The following is a 20,306-nucleotide window of genomic DNA, read 5'->3' on the forward strand; positions in this document are numbered from 1 at the left end:
GACAGTGGCAGCCTCGCCTGCTTACATGCACTGCTGGTGTGTCATTTGCCTGGTGCTTTGTAATTTTCAGTAGTTAGGGTTTCCAAATACACACAATGTTACACTAGCAGCACACAGAAAACACATAGCAACCCAAACTGGGTATTGCCAAGACCTCCATATAAGAGTTTAGTTTTGCAGTCATTTACTTTGCTTAACAATGTGCGTCATAGTAATTCAGCACTGGCAGATAAAATTTGTAGGACACTGGGAAATAGGGGACATATATGAACATCCACTTATGGCTGAAATACAAGATGTCACAAGTTAATATGGGACTGTTGGTGAGCCTAGAGGTTGCATAGGTAAGCTATGATAAGAGCCAGGACTAAGAGCTATGCTGCTCCTTGTGGACTCCAGATGTTGTAGTGGAAGAATCTACAGGATCAAGCCATTGATGCAACGGTAAACTGACATTAAATGTTCTGAATGGAAAAGGGGGTATGATCAGTCACAGCACTGCTCTAAGAGAATAACTTAACAACTTTTGGTCACTTTTTCATGGTTTGTAACAGAATCTTCATACAGCCTCCTGCTTATCTGTAATGCACCGCAACGTGTTTGCTGCACTGGTAAAATTAACCGCTGTCACTCAAACTTGACTTTTCCAAAGTAGCAAAAAAAAACAGCAATCCCAAGGTAATGACAAATAATGTTATGTATATGGGAACATAAATATAGCATAATGCAAGATGCTGTTTTATGCAGGGCCCGAAAAGGAGACAAAAGGGGAAGGAGTCTCTAACAAGGAGGTGTCATCTCTGGATGGCCTGGCCAGGCCACCTCCGCCAACCAGCCCTGGTACCTGTATTTATCTACATTGACCACTTGATGTCGCTGTTTGTTTAATTACATACAAAATAATGTATTAGCATGTAGCAAACAACATTCTGAACTTAGTAATATAAGGGGTTCTTACATTAAATCTGGCCGTGTCATTAGAGAAATTATATTTAAGACTGCTTTGCATTTCAAATTGACTGACACTGCCGTGGTTTAACCCAAATGTCTGTTACTCTGAATAAGGTTAATGAATATAGACCTACGGAATATGGAATGAAGATTGGACTGTGATTTTGACAAATTATGACTGATGAGTTCAACAAACAACCGCATAATGAATTTCTATTCATTACCACATCATCTGTAGTGAGTACCCTTTCAGAAGTAACTGATTTGAGCTAGAATCATAATGAACTGCTCGTAAATTGTATGGACATGCCAATATTAATATAAAGTGTGTCCTGTTCCATACTGCGATAAACAGAATTTACCTTCCTAGTGTGCACATCCTGATTGGCAGAGCTGGTCTTAATTAGCATATTTGGTGAGGTAGCTATAGTGGCTATTGTAGGATTCATGCCAGGTGGGGGAAGGCCTCAGGCTGTTTTTGTTGCTTTATTGTTCCTTTGTTGGATGAGGTCGAAGCACTCAGAGTGGCTGTTGCTCTGTCAGTTAGCTTTTGGCTAGCTTTGCTGCAGTTTAGGCCAGCTTCAGTAAAACTTGTGCTTTCAGGGGTTTAGCACACAGTTGCGTTAAGTTTGACGTGATTTTTCTGTCAAAACGAGCGCGGATTCAGCTGAACCATAACTAAACTGAGGTTAAACCAGATATACTGTCAAGTGACCTTAAAGGCATACTGCACAGGATTTTCTAGCCTGTGTTTACTATCGAAGAAGCCTCCTCCTCAGTCTTCAACCTCCTCACCCCCAAGTACCCGGCCTAGTCACTGACATGCAAATTCATTAGACACTACCGGTAAATTTCTCCCATCAGTTACTCAGACCGACATTACCAACATTGTCCAGTCGGGACCACAAACATGTACAAAATAATTTGAAATCCGGACATTCTGTAATGTTCCTCACAGGTCCAACTGAAAACAAGCCAACTCCGCGTCACTTTCCATCCCCTTGGATAACGTCAGTGGATGCCAAAGCAATTCCAAGGTTAACGCTATATTGAACAAGGCCTGTCTTTTTGCTTTGCTGTATCTAGGCCATTGTAATGGCAGCTAACAACAAACCGAAAATCTAATCCCAAACCACAGGCTCTGCAGCCACACCCACCCCTCCCCACACAGAAAAGAGTATCACACCAAGAAAAGTCCCGAACAAATTAGAAATACAGGTAAAGGTCCACAAATTTTGTGAAAGTGCTTAGAGAGAGATTTCCAGTGCATCACAGATGTGCCTTAGCATTGTTATTTTATAATATTTTCAAGGTAAAAATCCTTTATAGTATGCCTTTAAGATCCGCCCAATAGGGGCGATTTAAAAGAAGCGTAATAATGGCCCATGAAATAAGTTCAATTTTTCACGTCTTTCTGCAAATGGTGAAACTGAAATTTGGTATCATTTTGCCAGTTCCTTCCTATATAAACTAATATTTAACCCTTTGCTAACAGAAGTCAGGAAATTGAACTGAAATTTACCAACAGGCCTACACAAGTCATCATTTAATTTTTGATTCTCACAAATATTAAGCCTATTTCTGCCAGTTCCTTCCTACATAAACTAATATTTAACCCTTTGCTAACAGAAGTCAGGAAATTGAACTGAAATTTACCAACAGGCCTACACACGTCATCATTTAATTTTCGATTCTCACAAATATAAAGCCAATTTTAAATACAAATTATTGTATCCACAAAGAACTGTGATTTGTAAGTCCTGTAGGCATATTTTAGATTTTTTTCTTATGATTAACATATCCTATGAAAAGACCTACAATGAATTTATCCTACCAATAAGTAGGCCTATCGTCCATTTAGCTAATGCCAGATATAGCTAATATCTCGGTAGTCAAAGAACTCTGTGGTTCTCCAAAAAAACAATGAATGGCTTAAGGCTGAGTGCTTAATGGGAAAGGAGAATGCCAGACAGTAGGCTATTGAGAGCTACACAAGTAGCTATTGTAGGTTTTGGTCTTTTCATAGGATGCTGACAATAAGGAAATACAAAATTTTGACGGCCTTATCCTTTAAAAAATTATAAATGCAGATATGACACATTTTAAATGTACTTCCACAATACAGCATTTGGTTCACCCTTGTATTGGAGTAGTCTAAATAACGCCATACATAGTTTAAGACATTAAAGTTTTGAAATATTAAAATGATCAGAGCAGTAGACACCCCCCTTCAATTCAGTCCAGTCCTTTATTGCTACATCCATCTTACAGTACTTAGGAATGTGTTTCAGTTTCAGTGCATACAAAAATACAAACATACATGTTTCTGTAAACAAATTTCCCAAACAAAAAATTATTAATAGCTTCCACAGACCATACAAATCGGCTATAAAAAATGAAACATTGTAACGCATGGTCATTAGTGCATTGAAATACCTTTTAGCTTGCAGCTCGGTGTCGGCACAATCGAACAAACAACAGAGCTCTTTGGCACAGTGAGAGGAGGGGGAGAGCTGGCTTCACAATGGCTAGCACCATTTCACTTAGTGTAGCTTTTATTTTATCTCAAATCACCAAACAACAAAAAAGCCCAAAAATACATCAACTAAAACAAGTTCAAAACACTGAAACCAACTTTTTAAAGGGTAAGCACCACATAATGGCTTCCCCAAAAGATATTAGACCTTTTTTTTCATCCAGGGGCTCTCATTAAATTAAGCTGCAATCGTTGTTAGCATGGCTCCAAATATAACAAATTGATCACTTCTGACAGAAACACTTGACCTCACGCAGCTTCAGTGATGAGATGACAGGTGCTGCAAGGCCGAGGAGCTGAAACCTTTGACGTGGAAATGATCTTATCTCTACACAAAGTCTAGACTTGACACAAGTGATTTTCCTGCTGGTTATGAAGGGGTATTGCAGTTTAAGGTCAGACCATTTCTTTTTCAGATCAGCCACAGCTCTGTCTTGCTGCCCCACCTCGTTCACTGCAGCGGCGAACACTCCCAAGCTACCTGTTTGGCTTTGTCAACCCACTATTTAGTCCACCGAATAATACGTGTTGCCTGTCTTCAATCTCCTCTACCATCGCCGTGCAAAAAAGTTTGCTTTTCTCTTTTGGTCCATGGTTATTCCCGACTAAACCCTCATTTGTGCTAGCATTATATAAGGGGAATCGCTGATTGTAAGGCACGTTCAGGTGCTGTCAATTTCAAGTTAATTTGAGATTTATAGATCACAGGTGCGTAAGTTACAAATGGGCTCCTTAGAACCTGTGTTCATCGTCTCCATTAAGAGGATCCATCTCCACGTTATTGTCAGGGGGACGCTCCCCGTCCTGTCCTTCCCGACGCCTCTTATGCCTGAGGAGGAAGAGCCAAAATTATATTTCCTGTTGACTGTCAACAAGAGGTCACCTTAATGTTTAAACCTCTTCACACGTGGAAATAAAATACTCCAGTTGTGCTGGTCTGTGTGAAGGATGAGTAGTTCTGTTCCAGGCTTTCTCTTCCACCATTTACCCTGCTTTAATTAGCCGTTACACCAGGGGTGCACATCTCTGGTCCTGGAGGGTCGGTCAGTGTGCTGATTTTTGTTTAAACCAATTCCCTCAGTTTTAGTTCCTGGATCACTGGATAAACTGCTGTACTTGAGCTCAGTAAAATCTTTAGGATGCACTTGCACTCTGTGACTGTAGCTGGTGCTTATACAAATGTCAGGTCAAGATATCCATCCATCCACTATCTATACCCACTTAACCTGGTCAGGGTTACGGGGGGTGCTGGAGTCTATCCCAGCATGCATTGGGTGAGAGGCAGGAATACACCCTGGACAGACAGCCAATCTATCGCAGGGCACACACACCATTCACTCAACATTCACTCACACACTCACACCTATGGGCAAATTCGAGTCTCCAATTAGCCTACCTGCCAATCTATCGCAGAGCACACACACCATTCACTCAACATTCACTCACACACTCATATCTATGGGCAAATTAGAGTCTCCAATTAGCCTACCTGCATGTCTTTGGACTGGGGGAGGAAACCGGAGTACCTGGGGGAAACCCACACGGACACGGGAAGAGCATGCAAACTCCCCAAAGAAAAGCACCGGGCCGGATTCGAATCCGGGACCTTCTTGTGACAGTGCTACCCACTGCACCACCGTGCCGTCCCAGGTCAAGATATAAGTGAGCTAATCAAATAGTTAAGAGCAGAAGTTGGTACGAAACGGATCGACCCTTGTTTTAAACCAATGTGCACCCCTGCTTTAAACCAATGCAGTTTCGCATGCAGAGGAAACCGCAGTAGCCTGTCTCACAGTTTTCAGCTGTGCGCAAGCTTATCAGAACATGCAGTCATGTCATTACATGCAAGCGGCCAATTCAGCTGCTGAGCTGGATTTGACATGAAATCCAGATACAGATTTCCCTGCTTGCCCACCCTGGATTCATACATTGCATTGATTACACATCATCACACATCATCTACACACAGACATTACCTGTAACTATCCACTATAATTGCCCAATTTTTCCCCAAGCATTGTGGGTCCGCCTCATTTTTCCCCAGGCATTGTGGGCCTAAATTCAGTTTTAAACAATTCATGTCTGTTTGCCACTTTGTATGGGTCTATGAATTCTGCATGGCCTATGATAATGTTCTTTTTGAAAACAACTTACCATTCTCGATAAATAACGACGATGACAGCAGTGATGACAATGACAGCAAGTACTGTGTGAGGAGAAGAACAATCAATTAATGGACAGCTTAGACGTTAAACTCGACTTCAAAGACTGCACACTGATAGCATCGTATATTCTCTCAGGCCACTGACCTGCTGAGTGAATATGCAGGCACTGTACAGCGCTATTACATTACAGTTTCTTAGCAGATGCTCTTATTATGGGTGCACCGGAAATTAATTTTTATGGCCGATTCCAGTGGCCGATTTTTTAAAGCCAAATCAGCCGATTCCGAAAGGCAAGATTTTTTTTTTTGTTTCAACAGGTAAGCTAACAAAGAAAAGATTGCTCGTGGTTTATTATAATAATGAAGCATTAGGCCTATTGTTACTGTTGTCATAGCACACGATGAAGGAGCTCTGATTCAGCGTGGCTGAATCTTTTCAGCTGCTTCCAGAAGAGTGCGTTTTGACGCTTCACACCGTGATCTGCGCCAGCACGTAATGACGGCAGTCGCGGCAGAAGAGTCGATTTCTCTAGTAAGCTTCTTGAAAGCTGCATGTAGCGCATGCTCACGTTTCTTACATTATAAAACCAGAATACAGATCGGCCAAATTTAAAAAACCCAGCCGGTCACCGATCGTGTGTTCCAGCCTGTTCCGATCCACAGCCGATCAATCGGTGCACCCCTAGCTCTTACGCAGAGTGACTAACAGAAGTGGAGAGCATCAGTAAGACAGAAGTGTGACATCACCTACTGTAAAAGGCTACAGATATTGAGGTGCCAACATTACAGAGTTCAATATCAGTGAGTCAGCGAGTATGGGACTGAGCACTGAAACATAAGCACTGTATATTAGTACAATAACAAACGCGGAAATGCGGGTATGGTACTATTAGCCAATAAGCACTAGCCTCCAATCTCTTTGGTACAATCAACATGTACTGTAATGTAAACCCATGGTTATGATTCTTATTATTTATTGATAAGTGCACAAAGGCATGTTCCCTTTGCCCATTTGTCCTTCACAGCCTGCTAGAGATATAGAGGTTGCAAGTTTGAATGCTGGATATGCAGTAGCAGTAGGAAACTTACCTGAACCACACACAGTTATAGCAATTTCTGGAAGGAAAAAAAAACAGAAGAATGGATGAAATCTTTGAGTTCTGAAGGAGATCAGCAGGCAGTTTTTTTGCTAGTGCCTATTCCTTTTCTCAGAACTCACTCCAGGGTGGCCAGGCGGATGCGGGCGTGGTCGTGAGGTTGGCGGTAGCATTAGTCTGGTCCAAGTCCAGTGCTCCTGTGCAGCCAAGAGGGTAAAAACCAAAAAAGTTCCATGGCTTTACATTCTGATAGAGGCTACTCAGAACAAGCCTTCCCATTGCAGCAGCATCACCACACAAACACACACAAACGTACACAGTGAGCTCCAGAATGTTTGAGACAAAGATGAATTTTGTGTGTACTGTTTGATCACAAATTTTAGATTTGTGATCAAACAATACACAAGGGGTTAAAGTGCAGATTCTCAGGTTTTATTTTTTATCTTGGTTTCACCGTGTAGTCCCCCCATTTCAGGGCACCATAATGCTTAGGACATATTAATAGGTAAATGAAAGTAGTCATGTCACAAGAGTACAAAGCCAAATAAAAAAAAATTATTAATCAATAAAACCGTTTGTTAGCACTTAGGCCTTGAACCCATAGTACACCTGGTATTGGTTTATCATTTTTGAGAAAATAAATTGCATTTACATCTAACGGAGCCTGCGAATTCGCTCGAAATGCATGTGGAGAACCCTCCTAGTCTAGCGGTGACTTAAGAAAACTACGTAGTCACTATAACCCCCATAAGATTGGGGGGGGGGGGGGGGGTTATATCTTGGCCAGTATCTTGGCCTCCACACTTTGCTCGAGCCATCACTCTGATACAAGTTAATCTTGGTCTCATTTGTCCATAAAATCATTTTACAGAACTCTGTGGTCTGTTTAAGATCCTTCTCTGCAAACTGTAGCCTGGCCATCCTGTTTTTGCAGATAACTAGTGGTTTGCATCTTGCAGTGTAGCCTCTGTAGTTCTGTGCTTTAAGGCTTCTGTGGACAGTAGTCACTGATATACAGTATCCACACCTGCCTCCTGAAGAGTGTTTCTGATCCATCGGACATGTGTTTGGGGTAATTTCTGAATTCCAGCTCACAGAAAGCACTTACCAGAGGAAGATTTGAGACTGGGAGGCAGGTTAAGATCTGTGCAGGCTGCAGAAAGAGATTAAGAATACACACAATTTACATATGATTGCATATGATTGCAAATGATCACAAAACTACACACAGAGAAGTCTGATAGCTGTGCTAACTGCATTTCTATTGTGTCCTAGACACCTACATTGTATGTGAAATGAAGGAATTTCAAGCAGGTTTTGGCTTGGGTCTTGGGTATATATATACAAATGCACTTATCAAAAATAAATCCATTCAATTTCAGTAGCCTTCGAAATTTCAAATGACAAACAATCTATGAATAGTCCCACATTTAAGGTTTTGATTTTTACATGTAATCATCTGCAAGGCATCCGGAACCTTCGTTCCCACTACTCTTCACCACAACAACTGCACTCAGACTGGAGCCAGGGCAGTGTGCAGTGTGCATCTGATTGTGTCGTCGCTTCTGCCGTCCCCCGCGATTCAGATAAGCGTATCATAACTTGATTTGTTTCTGCTGTTGCTAGTTAGAGAACATAGTTGTGTGTAATTTAGGTAATCTTTTTTAAAACTTGTCTCAACTTTTGCTAGTCAGCAAGCTTAGTTGTGCGTTAGCTGAGAATATCTGTAGTTGACTTGCTGTTGTTAGTTAGTTAAAGGCGTTAGTGAAACTGTGTGTGGGTGTTGGTGTTTAACTGCCCCGTATTGTTGAGCTAATTTCCAGTAGCTTCACCTGGTGCTTATCTGCCCTAATGAAGCTAATGCAAGCACGTAATTGTCACCCGGTATTTATAGCCCCAGCGGAGGCTGCCTCGTCGTCAGTTTATCATGTTTTTAAACCCCATTCCCTTGTGCATGCTGCCTCGCCCCAAATGGTCTGTTCACCGCAGGCGTAATCTAACTAACTTGATCTACCCACCCTTATCCACACCTCAGGAATTCACTGTCACAGGTGGATTATGGAACTGCCAGTCAGCTGTCCAGAAAGCTGACTTCATTACTGCCTTTGCCAAGACGAAGTATCTTGACTTCCTGGCTCTCACGGAAACCTGGATCACTCCCGATAACACCGCCACTCCAGCTGCACTGTCTGCGGGATACTCCTTCTCGCACACCCCCAGGGCCTCTGGCCGAGGCGGGGGTACCGGTTTACTCATTTCCTTGTCCTGGAAGTTCTGTGTCCTCCCCAGTCCTAACCCTACTTTCTCCTCCTTTGAATTTCATGCGATTACTGTAACTCATCCCTCAAAATTTCAAATTATTGTTCTGTACCGCCCTCCAGGTCCACTCGGCTCATTTCTGGACGAGCTGGACACTCTCCTGAGCTCCCTCCCTGAGGATGGCACTCCTGCTATTCTACTGGGAGACTTCAACCTCCCACCAGAAACCCTCCAACTGTCCAGGGTTGCCTCACTCCTCCAGTCTTTCGCCCTATCCCTGTCCTCCTCCCCCCCCACACACAAGGCTGGTAACCAACTAGACCTTGTATTCACCAGAAGCTGCTCCATTCCCCAACTTGCAGTGACTCCCCTCCATGTCTCGGACCACTTCTTTCTTTCTTTCTCCCTCTCCTATTTTCTCCCCCTCAATTCATCCAATAGCTCACCCACAGTAACTTTCAGGAGAAATCTCCCTACCCTGTCACAATCCTCCCTCATCTCCACTGCTCTGTCTACACTTCCCCCTCCTGCGTCTTTCTCTAACCTGCCAGTTGATCTTGCCACCTCCACCCTCAACTCCTGCCTCTCTCAGTCCCTCGACTCACTTTGTCCTCTTGTCTCCAAACCAGCACGCTCCTCACCCCCCTGCCCATGGCTGACCGAGTCACTACGCTCCAGCAGAACATCACTGCGGGCTGCAGAGAGGAAGTGGAGAAAATCCCGATCCTCTGATGACCTGATCGCATACCATACCCTGCTGGCGACTTTTACATCTGCCCTCACGTCTGCAAAAGCCTCTTTTTTCCAGTCCAAGATCAGTGCATGTGTCTCTAATCCACGTAAACTATTCTCCACCTTCTCTTCCCTCCTCATTCCTCCTCCACCCCCACCTCCCTCTTCCCTCTCCGCAGATGACTTTCTGGCCGCCTTTGAAGGAAAGGTGGCTACAATCCGGAACTCCTTCACCCATCCAGTGAGCCCCCCAACCCCCCAGGACAAACCCACAGCCACACTGACCTCCTTTGAAATGCTGGAGGACTCCGACGTATTACAACTCATCACCTCTCATCGCGCAACCACCTGTCCACTTGACCCCATCCCATCTAAAGTTCTCCAATCCATCTCCAGCGAGCTCCTTCCCTATCTGTCTTCCATTGTTAATTCCTCTCTCTCCTCTGGTCATGTTCCCTCTGTTTTTAAGATGGCTCGTGTTACCCCACTACTCAAAAAACCCACCTTAGACCCCTCCGATGTAACAAATTATCGACCCGTATCCCTTCTACCCTTTCTGTCCAAAACCCTTGAACGAGCAGTTCTTAAACAATTAACCTCTTTTCTCCATCAGAACAACCTGCTAGACCCTCACCAGTCTGGCTTCCGATCCGGGCACTCAACGGAGACTCCACTATTAGCTGTGACGGAGGCACTTGCCACTGCAAGAGCCTCACGCCTTTCCTCTGTCCTGATCCTTCTTGACCTGTCTGCAGCTTTTGACACGGTCAACCATAAAATACTCCTCTCCACCTTGGCTGGGATGGGAATTGCCGGGACTGCCCTGTCTTGGTTCGCTTCCTATCTTGCAGATAGGACCTACCAGGTTACCTGGAAGGGGTCTGCCTCTGCCTCTCATCCACTTGTTACGGGAGTGCCGCAGGGATCTGTACTGGGTCCTCTGCTGTTCTCCTTATACACCAGATCTCTTGGTTCTGTGAGGTGGTGGCACCTCTCTCTCTGATTTCGGCGGGTTAATTGACCCTGACGAGGGGCAGGTGTATGAGTACTATGGTGAGGTGATAGCACCTCACAGGTATTTGTCTGAGCTAATTGTCCCTGATGAGGGTCAGGTGTAGGAGGCCTATATGTAGCCCCTGAATTCTGGGGTTCAGCGCAGACTCATTGTTTGTCAGACTCTTAGTGTGTAGGGGTGTGAGAATCGGCAGAAGTTACCGTGTTGATCCTATCTGCCTGATTTGATCACCGTTTAGTTTCTTCTCGAGTTGGTTATTTCTCTGCGCTGTGGAGGACATTTTGCCCTCGTCTCTTTAGTTTTCTTTTTGTTTTCTACCCGCCGGGCTGCGAATATCCTTTTTCTTTTGTAAGTGACCCCACTCTGTTTTTCTAGTGGGGGTTTTCTTTTTGGGCAGCTACGCTGCGGCGGTGTTTTATTTCTTTTAGTTTTCTGAGCCCGCTGACAGAAGTTTCAGTGAGTGGAGAGAGCGATTACTTCGCTCTTTATTACTTGGTTTTTCCCCTTCCCTTTCTATCGCTCAGCGATTTGGTGGTTATCCCTCAGGGTTAACTTTTAGATCCCCTCGGTCCGCAATTGCGTCCCACCCTCCTCAACCGTGACAGGTTCAGTCATTAATTCACATAGTTTTTCCTATCATTGTTATGCAGATGACACACAACTCTTTTCTTTCCCCCCCTCGGCCACACAGATCAATGATAAGATCTCTTCCTGCCTGGCTGACATCTCCACCTGGATGGCCAGCCACCATCTGAAGCTCAACCTCAACAAAACTGAGCTGCTCTTCTTCCCGTACAAGACCTCCTTGCTTCGTGAACTCTCAATCACGGTTGATGGCACCACAGTGACTGCCTCTCACTCTGCCAAGAGCTTGGGGGTGGTCCTGGATGACCAACTGGACCTCAAGGAGCACATCAAGGCAACATCACGGTCCTGCAGATTCCTCCTATACAACATCAGGAGGATTCGACCATACCTGACGACGCACTCCACCCAGCTGCTCGTCCAGGCTACGGTGACCTCTCGCCTTGATTACTGCAACTCTCTCCTTGCAAACCTGCCAGCTTGTGCCATACAGCCACTACAGATGATTCAGAATGCCGCTGCCCAGCTCATCTACAACCTCCCCAAATTCTCCCACGTCACTCCTCTGCTGCGATCACTTCACTGGCTACCGGTCGCTGCCAGGATCCGATTCAAAGCCCTGACCCTTGCCTACACTGCCGCCAACAGGACAGCCCCCATCTACTTGCAGGACATGACTCAATTCTATGTGCCTGCTCGACCCCTCCGCTCTGCGGCAGCAGGGCGTCTTGCAACCCCTCCCACCCGCCCAAAGGGATCACAGAGCTTCTCCACCCTAGCTCCCCAGTGGTGGAACGAACTCCCCGTCCCTCTCCGAACCTCCCCCTCACTATCCATCTTCCGCCGTGGCCTGAAGACTCATCTCTTCAGACTATACCTAGAATAACCACCACCACGCTGTATATATTAAAAAAAAAAAAAAAAAAAAAACCTTTTTCCTGTCACTTGTTACATGTTGCCCCATCCCTGCACTTCTTGGTAAATTGTATTCGTCCTAATACTGTAGCTTATTCTTCTGCCTAGTTTGGCTTTGCAGATGTTAGACCAGGATAGTGTTCATTGTTCTCGGCTAGAAATAGCTGTACAAAATAAGTAATTGTACCTTACTGAACCCGTGTTCAGCAGTTGTCTACGATCATGAAAATGCACTTTTTGTACGTCGCTTTGGATAAAGGCGTCTGCCAAATGAATGTAATGTAATGTAATGTAATGAATACTCACGCATGTTGTTTGAGGAGAATGTCTTCCAGTCATCTGAAGAGCCATCCTTCCCTTCGAAATGAAGGGTCTGCTCAGTCCGTAGGACAAGGTTCCCATTAGTCAAGGTACAGGGTGTATCTTCCTTTAGGTTGTCCTCAAAGCAGTTTTGGATTTCTTCATTTCCTTTCTTCCACAGCTTTTTGTGGCTGCTGGCCAACATGATTCTGCTCACACCAGATTTGCAGCCCTTTTCCGAGCAAACTGCACACTGTCCTGTGACATGGAAATGGGAAGATTTACTTTCCTGAGACAGGGTTTGTGCATAGATGACAGATTAAAGAGCAGTGTTCCCAGTCGTCATGACAGGACACCCAAGACCAAACAAGCAAGGCGTGTGTAGGACTGTGATCAGCCGAATAATTCAATAGTTATAATTTCAATAGAAGACACCTTTAATTCCTCGCAATGTAAGGTATCTAAATGACCTTTTTAGATATCCAAAACTGGTCATGCTATTAAATGTTAAAAGGGCTTGCCATAATAATTCAAAATACATTTGCAGATATCTTGAATTATCATTCGTACTAGTCAGTTTATAATTGCATCATTCTGACTAATCACAATTGTAATGACTAGTCAAAATATATTTGTAGGTATCTAAAATATAATTATGGACAGTCAAGAGAAGCTACTAAATGTCAAAAGGGCTTGCCATAAATCTCAGCCTAACATAATTACTACGCTGAATATTTCACCTGCATATTGCAAACCACTTAATTTGGTTTAGTAATGGGAATGATTTCCTCTAAAACGAGGATAGAGTATGCCTTAAAATTACACAATTTTACTTTGCAATTTAAATTGAGTCAGTCACTAGGGCTGCAGTATAATAATAATAATAATAACAATAATTATTATTAATATTATTATAAACTATTTTCATAGTTTTGAATGATATTTGCCTTTTTGTTTCAGGTGCTATGTCTAGCACCCAGTAGGCATTAAAAACCAGAAACTCACAGCCTACTCACCGTCATATGGATATGCCTCACCGAAGCCAAGCCCTAACATTCCACTCAGAAACATCCATAGACTCCACATGTTCATGTGCTGTCAAAAAAAAACAAATTTGACAACCACCCAGCAGTTTATAAAAAGCATCAAGTAGTATAAGAAATAATTTAATAGAAGAATGTTTCTGAACTTAACCAAGGACAGTAGTTTTGGAAACACAGTCAATAACACCACAAGCAGTGTATTATGTGCTTTGCACCGATTTGCCTAGTAACACAGGAACTCTGCTGTTGACCTATCCATAGAAATAAGTATATTGTATCTTATTTTGTTGGGTAATCTTGATAAGCCTGGGTCTGGTATCTGAGTGTATGTACACCTTTTGGTTCTGTTACACAAAAACATATTGACTCCGGCGGTTTATTTATTTATTTATTTTTTAATTAAGTCATTTTTGGAGGGCTACTTTTTCTTCTACTTGAGCAAATTTTCTTAACGTAATATCTAGTTGAGTAATTTTCGTTACGTAACAATACTTCTACATCTACTGCTCCTAAATCTAGGCGTGTGGAAGGTGATGGACGCTTCAAATGGAGAAATAGGACAGGTGAGTTGGTGCCTGGAGGCGGAGTTGCATCGCCAGTAGTAGGCATTAATTCAATGTTAAGCATCACCACAATTTCTTACAGTAGTTCTATTGTTCGTGGTAAAAGGTGGAAAACAGCACTCCGACTAGTTATGTAAAGAGTCAGTGGTCCCATCATTGACATGACCATGTCGAACTTAGCTTTTAAACTTGAATTTGCATAATAAAATTAATTAAACACAGGCTTACATTTTCTGAACCTCTGTGATATAGTGGTGTAAGCAGACCATTTAACAATCAGTTAGCTGCTCCGCTAGCCAGCGCTACGCTAATATCAACACAGCGCTCATGCACCGGTATGCACTTATAGCTGATGCCACCGCTACACCATTTTCAACAAAATGGGAGCATGCAGCTGAAATCCTCTGGCAGTGGTTCCCAACCTCGGTCCTGGAGTACCCCTGTGTATGCTGGTTTCCGTTCCAACCACAAATGCAATTCCAGAATTATAACAAGTTGTAAATTTTTCTTAATTAGGTGCTCTTCATGTTTAGAGGGATTATTTACCCTCTTCAACCACATTATGTCAGAAATAGCTAAGCATTCCATGAAGAATAAAATTCCCATGTTCACACTGTGCTTATTGTGCTACATTGCAAACAATTACATTAAAAGGTAAATTATTTTTAACGGATCAAATTAAAGACTTAAGTGAGTCAATAGGCTTCTAATTGGTCAAAGTGTGGACACCTGGCCACTAAAACTAACCATCTGGAAGATAATGAATAGGTCAAAGATAAAGCAAATGATAACGAGTCGAACCTGCATTGTGTCAATAAATTAAACATGTTCCGCCTATGTAATGTGCTACATATTTTCCACTATATAGGGAATAGTGAATGAGTGAACAAGTGAGTTATTTGGGACGCAGCCCTGGACATATGTCTATGAGCTGCATGTTCACTGCCTGTGCGCGTTCCTATTTCCCGATGATCACGTGATTTAACATAGCACAGGGTGTATTGGATCTGTTGGAGGAGTGGGGTTTACCCAAGCGGCCAAAACCAGACTTCGTTTTTGAAGCTCATTTCCTGGTGTTGTAGTTCCTGGTTGCTCACTAGCGCCACTACGGATGGCTCCAGTATAGGTGTTTTCATATCCGGTTTCCATGTAAGTCTACGGTACAAATGCGATCAAAATACAAAGTCAATAATTTTTTCTCAAAAGAACAAATAGTCATAATAGGTGTATTTTATTGGTCTTATGACTGTCCATGGGTCGATTTCATGATTTATTGCGTCATTTGGGCACAGTGCCAATATTTGTTCTGGACCAATGAGGTACAGCTTGCGTCACTTCCGGATTACTGCAGAGGACTGAGCTACAGTAGGGGCTACAGTCTATGGTCACTGGGGTGGGCGGTGGCGCTTCTTGGCCTTGCCATTGCGGCTCTGGCTACGGTCCGCCTGTGCTAAGTCTGAAAATGCAGGCATCCCATTTCGTGGTGATTTCATTATGGCGTGTGCTATTTACAGCTGCTCTAGACGACCATAAAATAATCCTCCTCTTAAGTTTTTCGGTATCCGAGTCATTTTTACTATTTCCTTTAGCCTACTTAACCAAATAATTACTTGGCAGAAAGCGTAATCAGCTTGCTATATTTGGTAGTCCAGTAGTAGCCTGTGCTAAAACAGTTCGCAACTTCGGCTACCAAGCCATTTGACTAGCTAGCTAACCTTAACCGGCAAACATTCAATCTGTCAAACGTGTTTGGCGGCTTGTCAGTCGTGTACATTCCGTAAATGTCTACCTGGGCCATGCTTCACGCATGTGACAAAGCTACTATAATCCCGATTTTGGGATAAACACTTTTTCAGTTTCACGAAGCGAATTAAGAGTTTCAAGGTTAATTTGCTGAATATACAACACACGATGAAATCACACACACAGAATTTAACGAAATTAACCATCTTGGCATTTAGAAAGGAACATGTTTTTAGCATTTAAGAGACCGACAAGCTAGGCATTTAAGACAGTGGTTCTCAGAATCGGTTCTGGGGGCTCCTTGCGTATATTGGCTTTTCTCCATTGGTTTTGATGATTTACAAGAAAAAAATAATAGCCTAATAATAATTAGAAATTCAACGTAGGCTACATTATTTTTGTCTTCATGCACCAGGTGGAAAACTTGCCGTACAAAGTGCGTTGTCATATTTACACGCCTGCAGATCAGTTATTAAAATACTTGGTAGATTTGTTAATCACCGCTGAGTGTTAATTTTTGTTCGGTAGAAAGTGATTTGCGAACGATCGGTCAGCTAGCGTCACCCAGCAAGTGAACACCACAAACGGCGATGGAGTAGCTAGTAGTAGCAGGCTCATTATCTGACTGGCGAAAACCTACGACGATAACTTGCTCGGTTAACAGCAGATCTACCAGACAGTTATACGAAAATTTGCCTAGTCAAATCACCAGTAGCCTACACATCTCCGATTGATTGACCATCAGTGTAGTCAATGTTCTTCCCCTGTGGTTCATATTGCTAACGCGTGAGCTAACCACGGACAGCCTACCTAGCTCACTGGCAAGCTGATATGCTAGCTAAGCATATTCGTTTTGCTGAGAAACATAAATTGAAGATAACTGAACATAGCCTAATTGTATTTTTAATGTCATACATAACGTGATTACATGACACAGTACAGTCACGGATGGAAATTAAACTCCGTAAACATCTGATAATATATTTTAAAACATAACGGCAGACAGTCAGCTAGCCTCGTTCAGGTTGAGGGGCTTTTCCGCACCGGACTGTCAATCAAATGGTAAAAATCACAAGACCGCTTAACTCTATGGTTTTGGCTCCAAATCGAGAAAATGGCCGCGCCCGCCATTGAGCTTCAAAACGTGTTTTAGAGACCCACGGAGAGTCAATGGGTGACGTCACAGTAGCTGTGTCCATATTTTTTACAGTCTCTGGGTTTACCCAAGCGGCCAAAACCAGACTTCGTTTTTGAAGCTCATTTCCTGGTGTTGTAGTTCCTGGTTGCTCACTAGCGCCACTACGGATGGCTCCAGTATAGGTGTTTTCATATCCGGTTTCCATGTAAGTCTACGGTACAAATGCGATCAAAATACAAAGTCAATAATTTTTTCTCACAAGAACAAATAGTCATAATAGGTGTATTTTATTCGTCTTATGACTGTCCGTGGGTCGATTTCATGATTTTTTGCGTCATTTGGGCACAGTGCCAATATTTGTTCTGGACCAATGAGGTACAGCTTGCGTCACTTCCGGATTACTGCGGCGGACTGAGCAACAGTAGGGGCTACAATCTGTGGTCACTGGGGTGGGAGGTGGCGTCTCTTGGCCTTGACATTGCGGCTCCGACCACCGTCCACCTGTGCGAAGTCAGAAAATGCAGGCATCCCATTTTGTAGTGGTTTCATTATAGCGTGTGCTATTTACAGCTGCACTAGACGACCATAAAATAATCCTCCTCTGAAGTTTTGCGGTAGCCGAGTCATTTTTACTATTTCCTTTAGCCCACACAACCAAATAATTAGTTGGCAGAAAGCGTAATCAGCTAACGCTTATTTGCTATATGTGGTAGTCCAGTAGCCTATGCTAAAACAGTTCGCAACTTCGGCTACCAAGCCATTTGACTAGCTAGCTAACCCTAACCGGAAAATATTCCATCTGTCAAACGTGTTTGACGCTTGTCAGTCGTGTACATTCCGTAAATGTCTACCTGGGCTAGGCTGCACGAATGTGACAAAGCTAGAAGCTAGCAAGAAAATAATAATAATTAGAAATTCAATGTACATTATTTTTGTCTTTATGCAACAGGTGGAAAACTTGCTCTTCAAAGTGCGTTGTCATATTTACACGCCTGTAGATCAGTTACTTGGTAGATTTGTTAATCACCGCTGACAGTGTTAATTTTTATTCGGTAAAAAGTGACTTGCGAACGATCGGTCAGCTAGCGTCACCCAGCAAGTAAACACCACAAACGGCGATGGAGTAGTAGCAGTTAATGGCTCATTAACTGACTGTGGCGAAAACCTACGACGACAACTTGCTTGGTTAACAGCAGGTCTACCAGACAGTTATATGAAAATTAGCCTAGTCAAATCACCAGTAGTCTACACATCTCTGATTGATTGACCATCAGTGCAGTCAATGTTCTTCCCCTGTAGTTCATATTGCTAATGCGTGAGCTAACCACGGATAGCTTACCTAGCTCACTGGCAAGCTGATATGCTAGCTAAGCATATTCGTTTTGCCGAGAAACATAAATTGAAGATAACTGAACATAATTGTATTATTAATGTCATACATATAACGTGATTACATGACACAGTACAGTCACGGATGGAAATTAAACTCCGTAAACATTTGATCATATATTTTAAAACATAACCGCAGACAGTCAGCTAGCCTCAAGTTCGTTCTGCAATCGTTCGTTCAGGTTGATGGGCTTTTCCGCACCGGACTGTCAATCACATTATAAAAATCACAAGACCGCTTCACTCTATGGTTTTGGCTCCAAATCAAGAACATGGCCGCGCCCGCCATTGAGCTTCAAAACGTGTTTTACAGACCCACGGAGAGGCAATGGGTGACGTCACAGTAGCTTTGTCCATATTTTTTACAGTCTCTGGGTTTACCGCGAGTAAGCCAAAGCCGTACCCATTGGGAGGTACTTAGCCTGAATTGCGTCCATTTATGTTGAGCTGTGTGAATGGATAAGATGTAAAGCTAGGTGAACTGAGTAAAAATAGTAAAACTGTGTAACCTACTCTGTGCGGCAATGTCTTCTAAAAGCCAGAAATGTAATGAGGTCTCCTGACATACATGCTTATCATCAACACAACATGGGGTACAGTTTAAGCTTGATAAAAAATATATATTTTAAAATTATTCATCCCCAGAGTTTCTGCTTTTAAAGATTATTTTTTACACCGTCTCAGGCACATTAAGGAAAAGAAGTAGGAAAACTCCGCCCCCCCACGCACACACACATCTCCTTCCCATCCAGAAACACAGCTCCTACCTGGTCCTGGTTCTGGTCCTGTCCTGGTCCTGTAGATTCACAATGCTGAGGAGCTGAAGAGTTGCTGCCAGTCACGGGAGAATCAGAGCAGTACTGTCACACACTCTGAAGACCAGCTACTGGGAGAGGCGGAGAGGAAGTGAGGGAGGAGCTAATCGAATTGGAGTTTCCAGCATAACCTCACTGGCAATTCTAATCTGATGCTACGCTGGGGAATTACAACAAAGCCAATGCATTAGCACGAGAGCCGGCCTGCCAAAGGGTGTGTCGATGCTAATACAGTTTTGCAATGCTTTTTTCTGGACTGGCACCATTCTGTTGTTTGAAAATAAGGAGATAATGGTGCATTAGATGTGAAACATGCCGTGTGCAGATTTTTGTATGTGTGTGTGCTTGTGTGAGTTTGTGTGTGTGTGTGTGTGTGTGTGTGTGAGTGTTTGTCTGAAAATAAAAGCCGTTTTTTGTCTGTTCAGTTAAAATTCTGTCACATACATTATCATCAGTTCATTTTAACTGCTTCGGAGAGCTCCAAGACTTTCAAAGTTAACGAGCAGTTTGTTATAGTGGAGTTCAGGCAATGCAAATCTGTAATAAATGAGTCTTATTAGTGCAGACTAATTACAGCAGTTTTACAGCATAAAAATAAAACACACTCACACCAAGGCACGGATCCACACACACATGCAGGCACGCACGTGCACACACACTTATCCGGTCACTTTCTCAACCACATTTCCCTTGGCCGTGCGCTGATTCATTTTCCACATCCTGATATGCATTGTCACTGTGTTACCCCCCCCCCCCCCCCCCCCCCCCCCCCAAACACACCCAGATGTTTTCATGGAAATTCCACTCCACTCTAAGCGTTCTCAGCTGCTGAGCTGTTAGCCCCCATCATGCTCTGGTTAATTCAAAGAGTTCAAAATAGGAAATGAAAATGGGGAGGAGGAAAAAGGGTAAACAATCCATCGGAGCATTTCTTTCTTGCTGATTCAGGCTGTTGCATGTCACACATCTTGTGCCTGGTTGGATAAGTTGAAATCGCATGTCTCACTTCTCCACACACACATTCTACTATGACAATAGAAAGGGTGACACAAGCAAACCAG

The 20,306-nt window shown here is 43.2% G+C and overlaps 1 protein-coding gene across 1 annotated transcript; it reads right to left on the reverse strand.

Moving 5' to 3' along the window:
- Positions 1-4,219: 4,219 nt before the first annotated feature.
- LOC118214349 lies at positions 4,220-19,273 on the reverse strand. The gene is made up of 8 exons (XM_035394250.1): positions 19,198-19,273; positions 13,571-13,649; positions 12,561-12,812; positions 7,857-7,901; positions 6,871-6,945; positions 6,741-6,767; positions 5,642-5,693; positions 4,220-4,316 (listed from the first exon to the last, which is right to left on the reverse strand). Exons 2-8 carry the CDS (start codon positions 13,644-13,646, stop codon positions 4,220-4,222), a joined length of 624 nt encoding a protein of 207 aa, XP_035250141.1. The 5' UTR covers positions 13,647-13,649; positions 19,198-19,273.
- Between the last annotated feature and the right edge of the window lie 1,033 nt (positions 19,274-20,306).

The sequence above is a fragment of the Anguilla anguilla genome, chromosome 15 (genome assembly GCF_013347855.1).
Source record: "Anguilla anguilla isolate fAngAng1 chromosome 15, fAngAng1.pri, whole genome shotgun sequence".
Taxonomy (NCBI): domain Eukaryota; kingdom Metazoa; phylum Chordata; class Actinopteri; order Anguilliformes; family Anguillidae; genus Anguilla; species Anguilla anguilla.

What these genes read in the sequence shown, in the direction of transcription:
- LOC118214349 (XM_035394250.1), bottom strand. Translation starts at nt 13,646, where the DNA reads ATGAACATGTGGAGTCTATGGATGTTTCTGAGTGGAATGTTAGGGCTT. An exon ending in TATAACTGTGTGTGGTTCAG is followed by an intron (nt 5,694 to 6,740) that starts GTAAGTTTCCTA and finishes CTCCTCACACAG; the next exon opens with TACTTGCTGTCATTGTCATC. An exon ending in GTCGTTATTTATCGAGAATG is followed by an intron (nt 4,317 to 5,641) that starts GTAAGTTGTTTT and finishes CTTCCTCCTCAG; the next exon opens with GCATAAGAGGCGTCGGGAAG.